Source organism: Electrophorus electricus, chromosome 20, assembly GCF_013358815.1.
Source record: "Electrophorus electricus isolate fEleEle1 chromosome 20, fEleEle1.pri, whole genome shotgun sequence".
Lineage (NCBI taxonomy): Eukaryota > Metazoa > Chordata > Actinopteri > Gymnotiformes > Gymnotidae > Electrophorus > Electrophorus electricus.
The window spans coordinates 3,443,732-3,462,985 of record NC_049554.1 but is presented as its reverse complement, the minus strand read 5'-3'; the positions used below and the strand labels follow the sequence as shown (position 1 = coordinate 3,462,985).

Genomic DNA, 19,254 nt, shown 5'->3' with positions numbered 1-19,254 from the left:
TTTTTACCTGTTGCCAATAGTTATTGGTGATTTCAGTATTTAGATGTAAATGAAAAGTAATTTTCTAAGGATAGCGTTCATGTCAGTTCTGATTCAGAATATCTTAATACCCCATTTACAAGTTTGATGTGTGAAAAGCTATACACAGGGGAGGAGTTAATGATTTTATGGTCCTAGGCGACAGAAATAAGTGGGCCCAACCCCCTCCACCACAAATATTTACTTTGGTTTCCTTTAGCTTCCATGCTCATTTGAACAACCATCAGTTCTTTAATGGGGTGTGTCTGGCCGTAAGGACGATCTAGTGGTGCTTTATTCCTTGAGAAATCCACGTTCGAAACTTCACTGATTTCTGACTTTGAATTTTTATTCAAATCTTGCAATAATATTGAAACGTTTCATCTAAATGTTCTAACATTTAAATTAGCTGTGTTTAATATTAGCAAGTTTGAAAAATATTCATAGCAAGAAAATGAACAGCCATGTGGACAAGAGTACATGAGGATTTAAGAGATCTAAAGCATTAAGTGGAGGACTGAGTTACATTTTGTGACGGCGGCAGGGACGGAGCGAGACGCGAGTCTTTATTTTCCATAGAGCAAACAATAATACGCACTCAAATTAACACAGGAAACTACGGACAAATAGCTGGCGATGACAGCTTGCAGCGCCGCGCCGTGGGCTCAGACTTGCAGGCGACAGCTTCTAGGCACTATACAGGCTATATATGTGTAGCATTGGAGGAGAATGCCTGTGGGCTTTAAATAGGAAGAGGACAAATGAGGCACAGGTGCTTGTGTGTGTCAGTGGGTGGGTCTCCGTACCCTGTGCACCGTGACACATTTATGTTCTACAATCAAATTTATTTATTTTTTTCCTGGGTGGGTCTGTTGTTTATTTGTATGCTTGCATCAGTCTGCATTCACACAGTGGTGTCGTAGTGTAAAAACATGGAACAGACCGTTGCAGCCATGATCAGGGGTGGTGCTACAGTAAAATTACTGAATGTAATCTACAGAGTAGGAGATAACATGCATTTAAAACATATATTCATATAAATTTAAGCATAACTTATTTAATACATAAATCTTGTATTTGTCCCCTAGCTGACTGCCTACATTTGTTTAGTGCAAAGGCCACCCCAGGCTGTATAAGACACTGTTGTGAGTTAACTGATTTCTGAGTATGAACCATAGTTTCAAAAATAGATACCTTAACTCTGCCATGTGGTAAATGCGTTTCCTGACATATGTTTTTGAGTGTGACAGAAGAAGTAATAATAATAACAGCAGTTTCACATATAGTTTTCCATTTCTTAACCTACAATCTAATAATTCATGTGCATTGAACAGATTCTGTTCATTTTATTGTTTAATATTTAAAATTGAAAACATTACAATTAAATTAAAGTGGCAAATGTAAAATGAAAGATATACAGGGTAATGAAGGTTATAAAGTTACACAGACTGATGTGTCCAGTTTAGACTTATGTGACCGGTTTTCTCTCGGTGACCTCTGGTGTCTGATTAACCCCCAACATCTGCTAGCATATCTCTGCTATAAGGCATCCTTGTTTTTACTCTTTAGTAAAAAAACAAAACCAAAAAAGTAACCACACACCTTCCTTCTGTATGTAATACGTGTAACATCTATAATGTTTAAAGATAAAAGGAAGAGTAGGTAGTGGAAAAAAAAAGAATATTTGAATAATTCTCAGCATCTGGTGTTTTTTGCATGGTATATATTTTTTTGCAAACAGCACTATTATCTTGTTTCATTTTAGACAATTAAGTGTCCTAAATTTATTATAATTGATGTAGGAGCTATTGTAGGCTGTATTTATTATCACCAGTGTAGGTGCCAAACAAGGCTTTCACAATGACAATCAAGAGAAGTTTCAGAGTGAACCTGAAAGTTTGTAATGGCTAGAAAAGGGAGAAATGCATGGTAAGTTTTCTTAAAAGCTGCTCTCTGTGCCACTCTCAGACCTCCCTGCTGTGGTAGACGTGTCTGAGAGCACGTTCACTGAGAGATTTTCATCACAGATTTACTTGGTGGCACTTATACGTATTGTTTGCACTTGTATTTTTTGTTGCTTGTTTTGGAGTTAATTTAAAAATAAGTTAATTAAACCTTAAATGTATGAATAACAAGAAAGCAAAAAATCAGGTATCAGGAATCAGGTCAACTAAATGTATATTGCTGTTATTATATAGTAACATAATAGTGATGGTAAATTTTAAGAAACTTATGTATCCAATACCCACTGATTTTTGAGTAATTAGAAATATCAGCCAAAATGTATTTTTCCTGGTAACACAGAGGAACACCTTGAAATCAGATTGATTCATTTCAAAACACAATGCAAACTTTTGAGCCTTTGTAAACAGTCCCCATGATAATTGATTTGACTCAAACATTTAAAAGAAAATCATCAAATTATTAAATGCTTATTATTTGCAATTAAGATTATTTCTGAGGAGGGTAGACACTGGAAAATCTGAAAATCATAACCAGACAATGTTATATAATTTAAAAAAACAACAACTTTTGATTGTTTTTATTTAGGCATTTATATTTATTTTACTTTACGTTCCATATTATTATTATTTAATTAATATAACACTAATACCAATGAGCAAAAAATAAAAACTAAATAAAATAAGTAAAAGCAATGCATGTAATTCTAAACTGTATCATGTCTGTAATTACAAATAACACAAACTAAAGTAAAAAGTTAAAATTGTACAAATTTATTTATTAATTTTTTGCAATTTTAGGACATGAGCCATACATTCTTGAATGTTAGCTTGTAATTAAGTCTGAAGGGTTTGCTGAGCTCATGTCAGGGCCGAAAGTTCACGCTGGCACACACGGTAGCCAGTATCTCTCCAGCACCCGCTGTGTGACTCATTTCAAAGGGGAACAGCAAAGCTGTGAGGCCGGCCATGAACCATTGAACTTTCATGTGTTGTAACTGCCCACTCATTTTCTCACGAGAAAAAGCATTTTACGAATAGTTACTGATGTTGGCTGTAATTTTGACCTGCAGTTCTGCGTTGAACAAGGTAGGGAAGTATTTTATTGTGTTAACAGGTGCCAAAGGTTTAATGTTTTAATTATTTGTTTATTGCAAATTATGAATATTTATTGTGTGAAAAATGAGATTTAATTACATTTAAAGAAATTACATTTATAATTAAATTTAATATAATATGATAACCTTTATTTTGAGGTGTTGCCAGCTTGCATAATGGTCACATAGCACAAATGAACACTGTATTGATATTGCTGAGTAAAAATAGTGATAAAAAGATTAAAAAATGGTCTACTAATATATTAATATAATGTAACAGTAGTAACTAGCATCTGCAAGAGGAAACTTTTTTTTTAAATCAAACCATTTCAATTAATGTAGTTTGTATTTTTAATTGTGCTCTATATGCATATTCAGCTTTAATTGCAGTTTGACCTTGTTACCCAGCTAATGATTTAAGAAGAATTTACTTTTGTACACATCTATGCAATAAAAAAGGTCATAGGAAAAATGTAGACTCATATTGTAAGTTTATTAAAGATACATTCAGGGGATATTGGCATAACAAAGAGGGAGAACATGTCTTCCAAAGCACTAAGGGAGAAAACTGTAGAACTATCTATAATCCAAAACTTTAAACACAAGAGTCACATAGAAGAGCATTTAAATGCTACAAAAGGCATGTGAAAATCTATGTTTTGGTATTAAAAATGGGGTAAACAAATCATTATATTAATTATAATAATTTGACTCACAATGCATCATACAGCCCAGTTTGAATAAAATCTGAAAAGTATATGCGAAGTGTTACAAGAAAACAGGAATTTATAAATGTCATGGTTTTAAATAATACTAATTATACAAGAAATGCTTTTGACATTTAATGCATTCTTATTATAATGATAGCTTTGACATCAATATATTTACAGAAGCCATAATAATAAGCCTAAGCATTTATTGCCATACTACATGCACAGATGTGGCTGAAAGAGTTCAGTTCGTTGAAGTAAGAGAGAAAAGGCATCCATGGCTTGCCGTGCTGCCCACACTCTCCGAGGTGGAGACAGAATTGGAGGAGAAGTAGCTCTGCTGTATATCTCCTTGACCCAGCCAGGAAAGACAGAGTACAGTTGCACTGTGTCTGAAATGCTTGTCCAGAAAGAGGTAAATCGCTGGATTCACACAGCTGTTGACAAAGGCCAGACAGGAGGAGATGATGAGCCCTCTACTCAAATACCTTTCGAGATCTTCATCCAGCTCTGTATTGCTTATTTTGGAGATCACCTGGATGCTTTTGAACACATTAAAGGGCAGCCAAGACACCAGGAAGACTGTAATGATGGTACAGACTGTTTTGAGAGAGTGGCGATGGCGTGCGTTGGTCCGTAGGTTGCTGGTGGCACTGTGCTCATGTAGTTTTACAATGATCGACCCATAACACAGCACAATAACCAGCACAGGAAATATGAAGGTGAGGACCACAGACAGAAGCACCATAACTTGGAAGAAGGAGGAATTGAGATCCTCCAGACAGGAGCTGCTGTCTCCATGCATCATCAGCCTGCGGAAGACCAGCGAAGGTATGCCCAGGACTAGAGATGCTGCCCACACCACCCCACAGGTGAAGTGCACACACCTGCTGCTACGCAGTAGGTGCGACTCCATCAGACGTACGATGGCCAGGTAGCGGTCAATGCTCATGCACGTGAGGAAGGAGATGTTGGAGAAGCGATTGACAGCGATGATGTAGCTGCTGAGTTTACACAGCAGGTTCCCAAAAGGCCACTGGTCATGCTGCCTGGCAGAGACGGCCCATAAAGGCAAGGTGAAGACAAACACTAGGTCTGCCAGTGCCAGGTTGAGCATGAATGTGTCTACTAGACGGCCTCTCCTCTTGTGTCTGCTAACAATGACAACAAGCACAAACAGGTTCCCTAAGACGCCTGCAAAAAATATGATGAAGTACAGTATGGGCAGGTAGACGTGGGACAAAGAGAGTAGCTGGTGGTCCACTGTGTCCTCTAATCCTGGGAGCTCTGTACCGTTGATATAGTCATAGCCATTGTAGGTACTGTCATCAATGTCGTATAGCTCCTCTGCTGTGCTGCCCATGGTGGTATGAGAGAGTGGTGATGCATAGCTCCCTTTCATCTGCATACATCTGACTGGCAAAGTGCAGAAACCCCAGGAAGTCACATGCTCGCAAACCACAAACTGACACATGACTCTGTTTTCTGTCTTTCTAATAATTAGCATTTTTCTGATGGAGAGAGTATTTCTACAAATATGCAAATCACTAAATTACCATGTCTGAGCATTCCATAAAAATTGGTTTTAAAAGAAAAAATATTGTAATGATCTGAGGCACAAAGGCTACAACATCATTACATTTTAAAAAACAGTAGGAAAACTGACTCAGCTATATAATGTGAGTGTTGTCTCCTGACTAGGTACATAGATGAATATATAATCCAAAAATATATTTCTAAACACAGCATATTCAGCAAATATATTTCTACAAGAAAAAACCCTCAGTAGCTGACACCTATAATCCAACGCTACTTAAACAGATCGATTACAAAAGAAATGAGTCATGTACACTATTACACTACATAGCAATTGTACAAATCATTAATTGTATCATCATTAATGGTAATTTTGCTGCATATTTCAGCATTGTGTTTCATGCACGTATTTTGAGGGTATTTTTTAATCTCTGGTTTCTTGGTAAATCTTTGAAATGAGATTTCTCTTTGCATGCCATATTACTCCCTTAGAAATTAATAATAATGATTAATAATGATTGATTAATAAAAATTAATCAATAATGGTTGACCCTCATAACGGTTAACAACAAATATAACCGGAAATGTGGCACAAATAAGACATATATGTCACGGTAGGCCGGTCGTCCAGCAGGAGAGACACGCCCACTCCTGCACAGGAACGCACCACACACCTGCCCTGCTCACAATCACCTGATTATTAACCCAACACCCCTTTTTTTCCCTTTTATTTAAGCCCACAGATACCTCAAGTCAGCGCTGCGCATTAGCGGACTGTAGAGCGACTACCAAGCGCCACCGAAATGCTGACTTCTCCTGGCATTTATTTGATCTTTTTTTCCTTCTTGCTCTTTTTATTGTTATTCACAATAAAGGCTACCTTACTGAAACCTCGCCTTTCGCTCCTTCTCTGCCATCAACGTCACAATATATGTGGCAGAGGACCAAATCACATAGATTTCAATGAGTAGTTTTTGTATGGACACCATAAATACACATGATTTTCAATCTGTTACAGGAAAATGTGGGATGGGAATATTTTGATCAGGCTGTCTGTATGTATGTTATGTAGTCAAATTTAGTGTAACTTTTATTTGTGTGGGGAAGAGTAGGATTTTATATGCTTTTTCTTATGAATATAAATTGAATATTTGCATTTATAATTGGGTAGCTAAGAAGAAAAAAGTTCATAAAAATGGTTGGTTAACATATAGACCTGGAGAAGCATAGAGCTGTTCTGATATGTGGTAATAATAGCAGTAGTTTGTATCTATAAATGTAAGATGGCCTTGGTTTCATAACCTGTGGCCACATTTTCACACAATGATGTATTATGACACATGCCTGTGATATAATAGTTTTCCACATTAGTAACAATGTATCAAATCAAATAGTGGTAAATAAATAAAGCAACAAAGTTGATTCTTCCTTTACTATGTTTCTTCCTGCTGCATTGTCCTAACCAAAATGAAAATGGTACATGCATAGAAATAATGATTTTACATTATACATCTAAAATATAAATATACTAATATTCATTGTATTGAGAATTATGTGTCCATATAGTGTTGAAGTGCTGTATTTTAGCTTACCTAATTGCTACTGCATTTTGTATTAATTTAAGGCTTTTAACCATTTCAGTTATGGGACACAATTACTGCACAGAGCAACACATTTTTACATTGAAGTGTCTTACTATTTTAGAATTGTATAAGGAAGACCTCTCGCTTATATGCTATGCATTAACAATGTGATAGAAGCAAACTGTTAATTAACATAGCGAACCACAGGGAAACTTTTAACACTTCAGCTGCCATCCCAATTATTGAATGTAAAGCGGAACATTATTTTTACAGCACTCTCTCTTGCCACATTCAATGAACAATTACTTAAAGCCCCAGCTCAGTGTTTAGGTACCTATACATTACCAGAAAATGAAGACATTCTCTCACTAATTCTGTGCAATGGTAAATGTAATCTCAGCTCAGACTGGTGAAACCAAATCCACCTACTAATGCTCCTATACCTTCCAGATTAAAATGCATAACAAATGCTTATGCAACAAGTAATTGTTCATTTCTTTTCTCATATTAGTGTCTCTTCTCACTTGAGCGTGTTTTCTCAGTACAGTGTTGTACTGTAGACAGATAGCCATCTGTCATGAACAAATGTGGGATAAAACCCACTTCCAGCAGAACCAGCAAATATCGCACCAAACCCATCCTTGTGAACGGGAGGCTCTGTGAAGTGAGGCGCATGGACCATCTCTTTTAGCACCAGCAATCAGAGAGAATCACAACAAACCAAATACCAAACACTTATTGTGTTTGTTTGAGTGTTGCTTTTAATGTGTCCCCATTCCATTTTTTTATGTTTTTGGTGCACATAAAGTAGCCCTAATTGCTCATTTTAAATCACTTTATGATGATTTAAACTTTATGCTTCAACATTCAACACAGTACCAACAAAAAGGAAGTTCTTTGTAACTACCTTTTTCTTAAACAAATTTTTTTTAGTAATAAAAACATTAATCATATTTTTTATGCCATAGAGACTAAGCCCATCATATGATTTATTTATTTATTATTATTTAATTTTTTTTAGAAATCTGATTAGATTGTGTGTAATCTGCTATCATTATGTTCTTATTTCCAGGTCCATTTCTGAAGATTGATTTCCCAATGATAAACATGGCATATTCACAAGGGTCTTACTTATGCACTAAAATAGTACAATATAGATGATTTATAATGTAAAGGATTAAAATGCTAAAACTTGACTAACACATGAGGACAACATCAAAATCCACGTAAAGCTACACCAGCCTCTCAAAAGGCAGAGGCCAGATAGTGGCATCTACTCATACATGACAGAAAAAGACAAAGAATGTGGACATGGATGAACACAAGTCAAACTCTCCAAGGTTACCTAAAACAGCCTGATTTGCCAGTATTGACACAAAGGCAGTTAAAGAGTTACAGAGAATGTGGTGAGAAGGTGGAACAGGAGACACTTGTGTGGCACTGAGCTTAAGAATCAATAGAAAGCTGGAAATCCCCTCTGTACCTTAATCATCCACTTAAGCCCCCAGCTCAATTATTTTCTGTGGGCTGACTTCATCATCTTAGCTGTCATTGTTGTTAGATGCTTCCAGATATCAGCTGTAACTTCAGACATGAGTTTTGGGCAAAAATGTTTGGTGAAAAATGTGCAAGACAATGCATACAAGTGCAAGATGAAGAGATCATAGACAGCAAACGAGGTCACCCATTTTATTTTTTTAAGTCTGCGTCAGCCGACCACACATATATACATTTCCGGCATCTGTGGTAATTTTTGACCGTTTATGAGAGTAGGAAGGATGTCACTGAAATTTCATAACAGATTGCCGAAGGTGAGCATTTCTACTCTTTGAAGCTCAGCAAATTTAATATATAAAACAGGCAACTCAATGCTGTCACCGTTTACCTGAATGTAAAAAATGAGAGTCCTTTATCACTGAATTCTATAACCACTTCTAGAAGGGAAAGTGTAAGTTATATTTAATTATAATTAGTATTTTATACACTGCATGGCCAAAATAAAAGGTCACACACTCTAATATTTCGTTGGACCGCCTTTAGCTTTGATTACGGTACGCATTCACTGTGGCATCATTTCCACAAGCTTCTGCAATGTCTCAACATTTATTTCTGTCCAGGGTTGCATTAATTTTTTCCCAAGATCTTGTATTGATGATGGGAGATTTGGACCACTGTGCAAAAGGACCACTCCAGCACATCCCGAAGATTCTCAATGGCATTCAGGTCTGGACTCTGTGCTGGCCAATCCATGTGTGAAAATGATGTCTCATGTTCTTTCATAATTTGAGCCCGATGAATCCTGGCATTGTCATCTTGGAATATGCCTGTGCCATCAGGGAAGAAAAAAATCCATTGATGGAATAACCTGGTCGTTTAGTATATTTAGGTAGTCAGACCTCATTCTTTGGGCACATAACGTTGCTGAACCTAGACCTGACCAACTGCAGCAACCCCAGATCATAGCACTGCCCCCACAGGCTTGTACGGTAGGCACTAGGCATGATGGGTGCATCTCTTCAGCTACCTCTCTGCTTACCATGTTGTGCCCATCACTCTGGAACTGGGTAAATCTGGACTCATCAGACCACATGACCTTGTTCCATTGCTCCAGAATTATGCTCCCTAGCAAACTGAAGCCATTTTTGCCAGTTAGCCTCACTGACAAGTGGTTTTCTTTAGGTTACACGGCTTTCTTAAGGCTTAAGGCTCCCAATCCCTTGAGTGCCCTTCACACTGTGCTTGTGGAAATGCTCTTACTTTCACTATTAAACATATCCCTGAGTTCTACTGTTGTTTTTCTACGATTTGATTTCACCACACATTTAAGAGATCGCCAATCATGATCATTCAGGATTTTTTTATGACCACATTCCTTCCTGGAAGATAATGTTTCCCCACTGTCCTTCCACTTTTTTAATAATGGATTGTACAGTTCTTAACCCGATTTTAGTAGTTTCAGCAATCCTCTTAGATGTTTTCTATGCTTGATGCATGCCAATAATTTGACCCTTCTGAAACAGATTAACATCTTTTCCTTGACCACAGGATGTGTTTTTCAACATGGTTGATTAACGAATGAGAAGCTACTCACTGCATCAGTTAGGGTTAAATAACTTGGCAAGGCAGTGTATTATTATGTTGCTGTTATTTTGTGTATTATCTAAATTCTGTGTTTTAAAATGTGTAATTCCTCCTATTGGATTTATGAAAATGTTTGGTTTTAAATTGCAATATTCAAATATAACAAATTAATCTTGTTCTGTCCAAATGCCAAGAATGAACAAAGCTTAAATTGTGGTGTTGGAATGTGTTTATTTTGAAAGATTAAAAATTTAAGAATTAACATTAACATTTTGCCATTGAACTGTCAATGAAATTAAGGTGCACTACTTGACAGAGCTCTTATGTTAAAACACAACATCATAAAAATAGAACTAAAATAATATATATAGATATACATATTTCACAAAGTGGGTGTCTGTGTATACATCCTGTGTACTTAGAAGGCCATAAGCTTTTTGTGATAAATAATGCATATATGTTTACAGTGTAAGTATCTTATAAAACAAGTATTGCAAGTATTGTTGTTCCAGAGGAAGTATTGCATAGATATTGCAGAAGGGCAGCTATTTTAAATGAATATTGCACATTATATATTGCAGATATAGATATTGCAGCACAGTGTCTGTTCAGTAGGGGGTAGTTCCTGCTAAGTACTGTGTACAGAGTTCAGTACGTTTCTTTATACATTCAATTCCTTCAGTTCTTTCAGCGCTCAGTTCAGTGTGATGATGACCTTGGAAAACTGTCCACTACTTGTGTAGCGCATGCCTTGATAGAGCTGTAGTGCTTTCCTGAGTGCAGAAGGGTAAAAAGGTGATATGCAGCGTGGAATGGAACCTTTTTGATGTGGGATACTTTAAATGTCTTCTAGAGCAGGCAGATGAGTGTTGATGATCTTCTGGGCTGTGTCTTTGTCTTTCTGTGGTGCCATCTTATCAGCTATGGAGTTGTTGCCAAACATCCTAACCCTAACCCACAGTAAGATTCATCAGATTATAAGCAAATCTTATTTAAACAGTTAATTGATTAATCAAGTCTCTTCATGTTTCACTACTGCTGTGATGGGCCAGGCAGATTCAGATCCTTGCGGATTTAGAATAAGAGCTTTATTAATGTTCCAGTCGGTGGTAGCAGAATAACTCAGGGTTAAAATCGAAAGAGCAAAGTAAGACGAAATCCAAATCATAGAGAGATCAAAGTCAGTGTCCAAAACAAGAAGAGCAATACAAAAACCAGGGAGTAAATCCAAAAGGGGATCAGGCAAAATCAGCAATGAGAAAGACAAAGTAAGGGTACGGTACACAGGAGGCTAGTCAAAGAAAATAACACTCGGCATGCTTAGAAAGTCTAGAGGCAATGCTTCACAATGAATCAGTGCTTGAAACAGTCTTATATACAACAATTGCTCTGAACACACAGGTGAGTTCAATAGTCCGTTGATGACAATCTGATTGAACGTCCCTGATTGGCTGAGTTGTTGGCTGGGTGTTGAACAGGCTGCTGGGTAGTGTGGTAGAGAGTCAGGTGGTATGGCAACTGCTACATCATTGATATGTTACTGAGAGTCTGCTGAGAGTCTATTTAATCTATAAAGGACCACTCAAAATGAAGTGTCACCATAAAAGTGCATAGCAGTGCAGTCTGATAGATTGGCAGTAGCAGTGGCAGTATAACTTTCATACTGAAGAGCTCAGTGACTTTAAGTGTGTTACTGTCATAGGATGTCACCATTGCCACATGTCAATTTGGGCAATTTCTGCCCTGCCAGATCTTCCTGTAAGTGCTGTTATTGTGTAATGGAAGCATCAACAGGAGCACCAACATCTTAGCCACAAAGCAGTAAACCACACACACTCACAGAGCACTGTGCAACATGTTAAAATGAGCTATTGTCTGTTTACTCACAAAAGAGTTCCAAACTCTATCTGGACACAAAATCAGCACAAGAACTGTGCACTGGGAACTCCATGAAATGGGTTTTCATGGCTGAGCAGCTGCAAACAAGCCTACGATCACCATGTGCAATGCCAAGTGTTGGCTGGAGTGGTGTAAACCACACTACCACTGGACTCAGGAGCAATGGAATTGTGTTGTCTGGAGTGATGTATCATTCTTCACTATCTGGGTGTATTGGCTGAGATTGGCAAATGCCAGAAGACCACTTCCTGCAGGAATGTGTAGTGTCTACAATAAAGTTTGATGGAGGAAGAATAATGTTCTGAGGCTGTTTTACAGAGTTTATATGCTATAGAATACAAAGACATTTTAGATAATTATACACTTTCATCTTTGGAGCAGCAGTTTGGGGAGGGCATTTGACTGTATTTTGACTGTATATTAACTCCCATGGTTTTGGAGGGAGATGCTGAGCAAACTCAAATACTGAGATGCTGAAACCATGGTCTGCAAGTCACCGACTGGCAACTTGGAATGGTGAGAAAAGGAGTGCAGTGGTTTTCCCCAGGCAACACGAGTTGCTGTTAAAAACTCATGAAAAAATTTAAGTTCTGAATAACAACCAAGGGCAATACAGTAGAAGCAGTTGTGACACAAATAAGAGCAGGGTTGTGATTACTGACATGTTGGTAACAAGGCCAGCCACAGCCACGAAGAGAAGAAAAATCCAGGATCATGTCAAATTATCAAGAGTCCAATCCATCTTAATCCACTCAGTGATCCATGTATAAAGAACAGGTCCCAGTCCTACTAATGTTCTTACAATGTATGGCCTCTACTATCCTTAAACCTTTTGACTATGTCAAGCGACACTATTTATCATGGATACTTAAACTGAGATCACGAGTTTGACAGATCTTTTTTGTCTTATTTGAATTTTTGTAGTTGAAAATATTTAGTTGAAATATGTTACCCTGACAAAATTGTTTAAGTGTATTGTAAAAAAAAAAAAAAAAAAAAAATCCGTTATTTGATCTAAAATGTTAATTTCAAATGAACTTCAGCAAATATGTATTTTATACTGAGAATAAACCACTAAACCACAGTTGCCTGTATAAATGCTTTTGACTGGTCTCAACCTCCTCCCCTTCACCTGCACCTGGTGCAGTCCCCCAGGGGGCTGTGGTTTCTGATTGAGATTAGGTTGTATGCAAACTGGCTGCTGCTTCTCATTGGTGTGTGAGTGACTATGCTGACATCTGTCTGTAAAAGCATCCTTGAGTTTGAGAAAGGTGCTATATAAATGTAAATAGTGATGATGATGTTGATGATGTAGAGATATTTAAAATTGTATTGAAGTACACAAGGTTTCTAGAGAAACAGGATGTTTCTGCTCTTGAATTTTGACGCACTTTGCCTGAAGCACTCTTGCACTTTGAAGCACTATCTATCTATCTATCTATCTATCTATCTATCTATCTATCTATCTATCTATCTATATAAACGTAAACTTTATATATATATATATATATATATATATATATATATATATATATATATATATATATATATATATATATAGGTATTAAAACAACTCTTTACCCCATGAAATTATAAGACCATTTTCATAATACATATAATTGTGTTTAGTCAGATTGTTTGCCTGTTCCTTCACGGCCCCTATGTGATCAATATTAAACGCCAAACCCCCCCCCCCCCCCCCCCCCCAAACAAACAGGCAACACTAGCAACGGAACAGTGCCATCTTGTGCTCAAAATACAGCACAGTTGTAATCTGTTGCCCTTCACAAATAATCAGTAAGTTATTCAGCTGGCGTTTTGAACACCTTACAAAAATATATAAACTGAATGTGCTCCGAATGTGAGAATACACAGACAATAGGGTATATAGTTTATATTTTGTACGCATGCTCTGGCTGTGGCTTTCAACATCACATTTTGGATGTACTAAACAGGATTTACATCTCTCACTGATATGACTGTATTGAAAGTAGACCAAATCCGATCATATATGAGGACTTCCTAAAACGAATTGCTGAGCATTAAGGATATAATATTGATTAAACTTTGAGGACATTGAACAGGATCTCACCAGGTGTCTATATTAGATTTAACTACAAGTATTTTATTTTATGTTTGCATTACACTTAATTGTACACAGAGTGATCACGTAATTAGATACTTACAGTATAAAGTATATTAAAACTACCCGGCTAACACCTCCTCTTTGCGCTATGAAAGCGACCTTTAAGCTGACGCAACTTACGCAGGGTACAGGATTTCAGTACAGCCCGTCACCTGACTTCCGACCGCATACAAATAACCGAAAAATTATCACTGAATTTATATACTCTTAAGTTTTTTATTATTGTGCTCATTACTTCACGGTACATCTTGTTTAACCTTGTTTAATGTGCTCTGTCTTTCAATATATTTGTATATAAGTCCAATGTCAGTGTGTTAGTGACAGTACGTATGAGTATTTCCTCTCTCCCACTTCAGAATAAGTGGCAGTCTGGAGCAATTCAAGGTTTAGGTCAGGCAGACATGAAATTAACTTCGGTCCGTTCGTTTGTCGGGAAATGCTTTGGTGTTACATAAGCTAACCAAAATAAAAAGCTTTACGTCAGCAGTTTAAAATGTCATTTCTCTAAAATATATTCATTGCTATGGTCCTAAAATTATTACCAACAGAATTTCTAAGATCATTTAATAAGTACACAAATACAATACGTGTGGGACTCGTAACAATATAAACGTTTAAACTATCGAAAGCTTCATGATGGTTCGTACAAAGGCCCAAATGTACGCACGAATGTTTCCCTTGAATCTGGTAAAAAGGACTGTCACGTTTTGGACTTTCTTCTTCAAGATGAGAGAGTGAAAATAGTTAAAGAAGGCCAGATGTGCAGGCTCCTCCTCTGCTGTTGGTCAAAACATTCCAGCCAACTTGGGCGTCTGGATTGTCCATGAGGGCTTTTCCTCCCTGACTAAGTCCACACGCACATTCGAGCACAGACTCGAGCCATGATGAGAGTCCTCCACTTTCTCGTCGTCGTGCTTTCTGGACTGGCCGCAGCGCAGCAGCAGGCCCTGATGGACTACTTAGAGAGGAGACTGCTTGCCATCGAGGTAAGAAGCTTCGCTGTACTCCCAGCCAGACCTGCGCCTCCAGGTCCTGGCTGGGAGAAATACGGACACGTAGAAAATAAGCCTTGACCAGCAGAACCGCAATGCTCAGTAGAAAGCCACTGCGTAAAATAACAGCGAAGAGAGCTTACATTTGTCTGTGTGATTGCAACAGCAATAGGTAAACCTCTGACCTGCTTTTTCCATTACTTTACTTTCTAAGAGCTTCTTCAAAAGCTTTGTTGCACCTCCGGATGGTTTTATGGTTGTTACAGGGGACCTTTAATAACAAGACTACTAATGTCCTTCTGCTTTATTACCCCCATACATGTTTCCTCAGGGTTTATAACTCCCCCCCCCCCCCTCCCTCTCTCTCTCTCTCTCTCTCTCTCACACACACACACACCTACACACACACAAACCAATCACATTTTGCTTTCTGTCTTCCTAACCAGCACTTCAACTTATCGCTCTATCTTGCTATCGCACAACTCTCACTCTTTATCCCCTTCTATCTCTTATATCTCATCTTGTAAAAGAACATATCTGTACAATAGCTATACAGTGTCTGCAAAACGTATGTATAGCGCCTGCACTGTGTGTGTATGGCACCTGCTGAGTTTGCATTTGTGGTCCAGCATAAGTGCACGAATCAAATCAATTCTTAGAATTTTGCTCAAAGAAGCTTCTATTCAATTTTTTTCCAGTGACTCACAGACAAATAAAATTTGCTTAGTCAGAGGCTGTCATATTTCCAGTGTAAATTATGCTACTTTAAAGCAAGTTTTAATAAATTGCTGAAGCTGTGTGGACCCTGTGCAGCTTGCTTTCATTTCTGCAGAATCTGAAAACTTCATGCGTGCTACATACAGAATCTACAAATATCTATAAAGACACATTTTCTGTAATGTAAGGCATTTTCCTGTGTAACCCACAGGCGGTGTGTGCAATAGAATAGCAAGGATTTATTATGACACCACTGAGTACTCAGGTTTTTATTAGTGTTGCTCCAGAAAAGTCATTACCAACATTTGTAAGGTCAAACCTCATCTACAAAATCCAACCTATGCACTAGCACATATGTTCTTGCTTAGACTTCCCTTTGTCGCATTAAAATTCATGCACACTTTTCCTCTCGTCATGTGCCAGGACCGCATTTCACTGTGGCACGAGCAGACGAGCCGGTATGCCTCAGAGCTGCGCGAGTTCAAGCAGCAGATGGTGGCTCAGCTGGACGGCCTGGACAAGAACAAGGAGGCACTACGCAGCGAGCTGGATGCGGTGGGCGTGCGCATGGACCGGGTGGAGCGCGAGATGGACTACCTAGAGGCACAGAATGGTGCCCAGCCCTGTGTGGACGTGGACGACAAGCTGGTAGAGCAGCAGGTTACTGTAGCCAAGGAGAGGAATAAAGCCAAGTACTCCAAGCTCACGGGTAAAGAGGCTTCATAAAATACTATTGCTACTTTCCTGGGGATACTGATATGAAACGGATGCTATGCACTGAAAGCACAGAATTCACTTGGGAATTCTATATTAGTATGAAGTAAGTTGGAAGAATTAGGACAACATTCTCAGGTGAAAAGGCAGGGCACACTTCTGAAAAATCTTGGTATGGCTTAAATAAAAAAAATGTTTAAAGCTGTTTTAAAGAGACATACTTATACATATCACTCGTATATCTAGGCAAGATACTGTATATCTACTTTTTATAGATATATACGCAAAATACTGTGTACAAGTTGCCACAGTTCACAGATTTTGGTTCACCACATCTTTTGAATTACACCACATTCAAAATCTCTAGGTCCCATTTCTATTAATCCATCTTATTGTCTTTCCAACAAAACATGCTTTAATGTTTGGATGAATGTTGGATTCATTTATCCAAATTTTCTTCACTGTAAGAATTCACATTCAGTTAATTATTATTATTATTTTTTTTAATGTTTTGATATGTATAGATGTTGTGTAGCCATGAGTGACTCCATACATCCAGGCACTTAACAAGGCCTGCAAAAAGGAAGATTTAAAATGACAAAGAACCACAGTGCATAATACTTGCTATGTTAAATTGAGAATACCCAGGAAATCTTCTATTTGCATAAATCTCTACCATAGAGCACTAAGTAAAAAGTAAGTGATTTTGAAATACCCTGTTTGATATTCATTGTGAGACACTCACAATACTCTCCAGGAGGATAACAGGGCTGTTTTTAGCATGGGACGTGTGCACTCATCAGGCCTACTAACATGTCATAAGACTGTATCCACACAGCATAAATTAACTGGATCTCATTAACTATAGCCTGGCATGGTGTAATTGATTTTTTCATCTTATATAATTAAACAAGAGTGCTGGTCCTAGTGATTTTGTAATCAGAATGAGCATTCCAAACATGCTTTAGGATCAAGTTGCATAATTATATGTCTGCCATTATAAAGTGCAGAATAAACACTTTAATTATACAAGAGGAGAGTGAACATTAATGCACTAATTAAAGTAGGCAGATATTACAAAATTGATGACATTCAGTAATTTTATACAAGTTAATGAGAAAATCCTGAGGAAATGCAGTGTCTACTCTAGCAGTGTATGATCTATTATATTGCATTCCTGCAGACACTTACTGCATGTCTCTGCTATATGTGCTCTCTCCAAAGACTGTAGTGATATGATTTCCAGCATCAAAGCCATGAAGATCCTGAAGCGTGTGGGTGGCAGTAAGGGCATGTGGACCAAAGACATGGGCAGTTCTTCTGGGAAGATTTACATCTTTAACGGCACAGGCGAGGACATGCTGTACGAGTTTGGCTCAGTGCGTGACTTCACCTCCTCTCAGGGCACGTCGGGAGGCACCCGCATCCAGCTCCCCTCTTCCTGGGGAGGAATGGGCCATGTCGTGTACAACAATCACCTGTATTATGTGAAGGACGGTGAGGAGTTGAGGCTGATGAAGTTCGATCTGCTGAAAGGCTTAGTGGCCGACAGTGCTGTGTTCCCAGCTAAAGACCAGCTGCCCGTGTACAGTCTGAACCCCGAGACCTACATTGACCTGGCTGCAGATGAGGAGGGTCTGTGGGCCATTTACGCTACCAAGGAAAATGAGAAACATGTCTTGCTAGCCAAGGTGGACCCTCAAACACTGGCCATTGAACAGATGTGGGACACCCCATGCCCAAGGGAGAATGCGGAGGCAGCTTTTGTTGTCTGTGGAACCGTCTATGTTGTCTACAACTCCAGACTCCCCAGTCGCTCTCGGATCCAGTGTGTTTTTGATGTGAGTGACATGGTGACCAATGATGATGCTCCTATAGTGTATTTTCCCAAGCGCTATGGGACTCATTCGAGTCTCAAATACAGTCCATTGGAGCAGTTGCTTTATGCCTGGGATGATGGCTATCAGATTCTTTACAAGCTGCAGATGAAGAAAAAACTGGAGGTGTAGGATGTGTGGAACGGTCAAAAAATAGCATGCGGCCAACAGGACAGAATCTATTAGTCTCCAGATTTTGATCTTGTTTTAAAACAATATGTACAAATTGAACCTGGTAAAAACCAATTTGATGTTCTTTACTCAAGTTGGAAAATATTTGCTGAAGGTTCTTTTAGAGCACCTTATAGGAGTTGCTGTCATGGTGAAGGCAAGTGTTAGGCATTCAGAATAACTAGCACAAAGCTGGTTGTTTTCAGTATTTGGAATGAATACACATGTCTAGGACTGGATCATCCCCAGCCACTTCCCTGATGCCCCTATATTTCTGCTTCTTACCGTAAAAATAAAAATTTGGTAAAATTACATTGTTTATTACTTAATGTTTTTCAGGGGCAAAAATTATAGAAGTTTCTAAAGATGAACTGAAAATATGCCTATAGTACCCAGAGTGCAGCCATTATCCACTACCACCTACTGTACTGACTAACAAAACAATAGAGAATTGAAAAAGTACTACTTACATAAATCAAAAGATTTTGCCTTCAGCATAATTTGAAAATGTTACTGTGTTATGCTCTGCATTTTTTAAACATTATATTAAAATATTTTCCCAGCTGTTCACTGAGGTTAAAAACAACTGGAAATGGTAGTAGTATTATGCTATTCAGTTATGTCATCATGTAAAATATTAAATGAGTATTAATTGCATTAATTTGCAAAATGTCAGTGTTATGCTACATTACTTTGGAGCACTCTGAGAAAAAAAGAATGTATACAACAAACCTAAACCAAACAAAAACAAA

The 19,254-nt window shown here is 38.0% G+C and overlaps 2 protein-coding genes and 1 long non-coding RNA gene across 3 annotated transcripts; 2 read left to right on the top strand and 1 right to left on the bottom strand.

The window, feature by feature from the left end:
- The first annotated feature begins 2,897 nt into the window (after positions 1-2,897).
- Positions 2,898-6,212, top strand: LOC113578942. Its single transcript, XR_003410810.1, has 2 exons — positions 2,898-3,068; positions 6,059-6,212. It is a non-coding gene; the product is annotated as an uncharacterized LOC113578942 (long non-coding RNA).
- Positions 3,559-5,294, bottom strand: gpr25 (G protein-coupled receptor 25). The gene has a single exon (XM_027012499.2). The coding sequence runs from the start codon at positions 5,291-5,293 to the stop codon at positions 4,031-4,033; it is 1,263 nt and encodes a 420-aa protein (XP_026868300.2). The 5' UTR covers position 5,294; the 3' UTR covers positions 3,559-4,030.
- Positions 6,213-14,233: 8,021 nt separating the features above from the next.
- On the top strand, positions 14,234-19,163 carry olfml3b (olfactomedin-like 3b). The gene is made up of 3 exons (XM_027012472.2): positions 14,234-15,017; positions 16,164-16,449; positions 17,679-19,163. Exons 1-3 carry the CDS (start codon positions 14,913-14,915, stop codon positions 18,461-18,463), a joined length of 1,176 nt encoding a protein of 391 aa, XP_026868273.2. The 5' UTR covers positions 14,234-14,912; the 3' UTR covers positions 18,464-19,163.
- Positions 19,164-19,254: the final 91 nt, after the last annotated feature.

Bases quoted from the DNA above. Each gene is read 5' to 3' on its own strand.
- gpr25 (XM_027012499.2), bottom strand. From the start codon at position 5,293: ATGCTAATTATTAGAAAGACAGAAAACAGAGTCATGTGTCAGTTTGTG.
- olfml3b (XM_027012472.2), top strand. From the start codon at position 14,913: ATGATGAGAGTCCTCCACTTTCTCGTCGTCGTGCTTTCTGGACTGGCC. The intron at 15,018-16,163 runs GTAAGAAGCTTC...GTCATGTGCCAG, and splicing joins GGAGACTGCTTGCCATCGAG to GACCGCATTTCACTGTGGCA. The intron at 16,450-17,678 runs GTAAAGAGGCTT...CTCTCTCCAAAG, and splicing joins CAAGTACTCCAAGCTCACGG to ACTGTAGTGATATGATTTCC.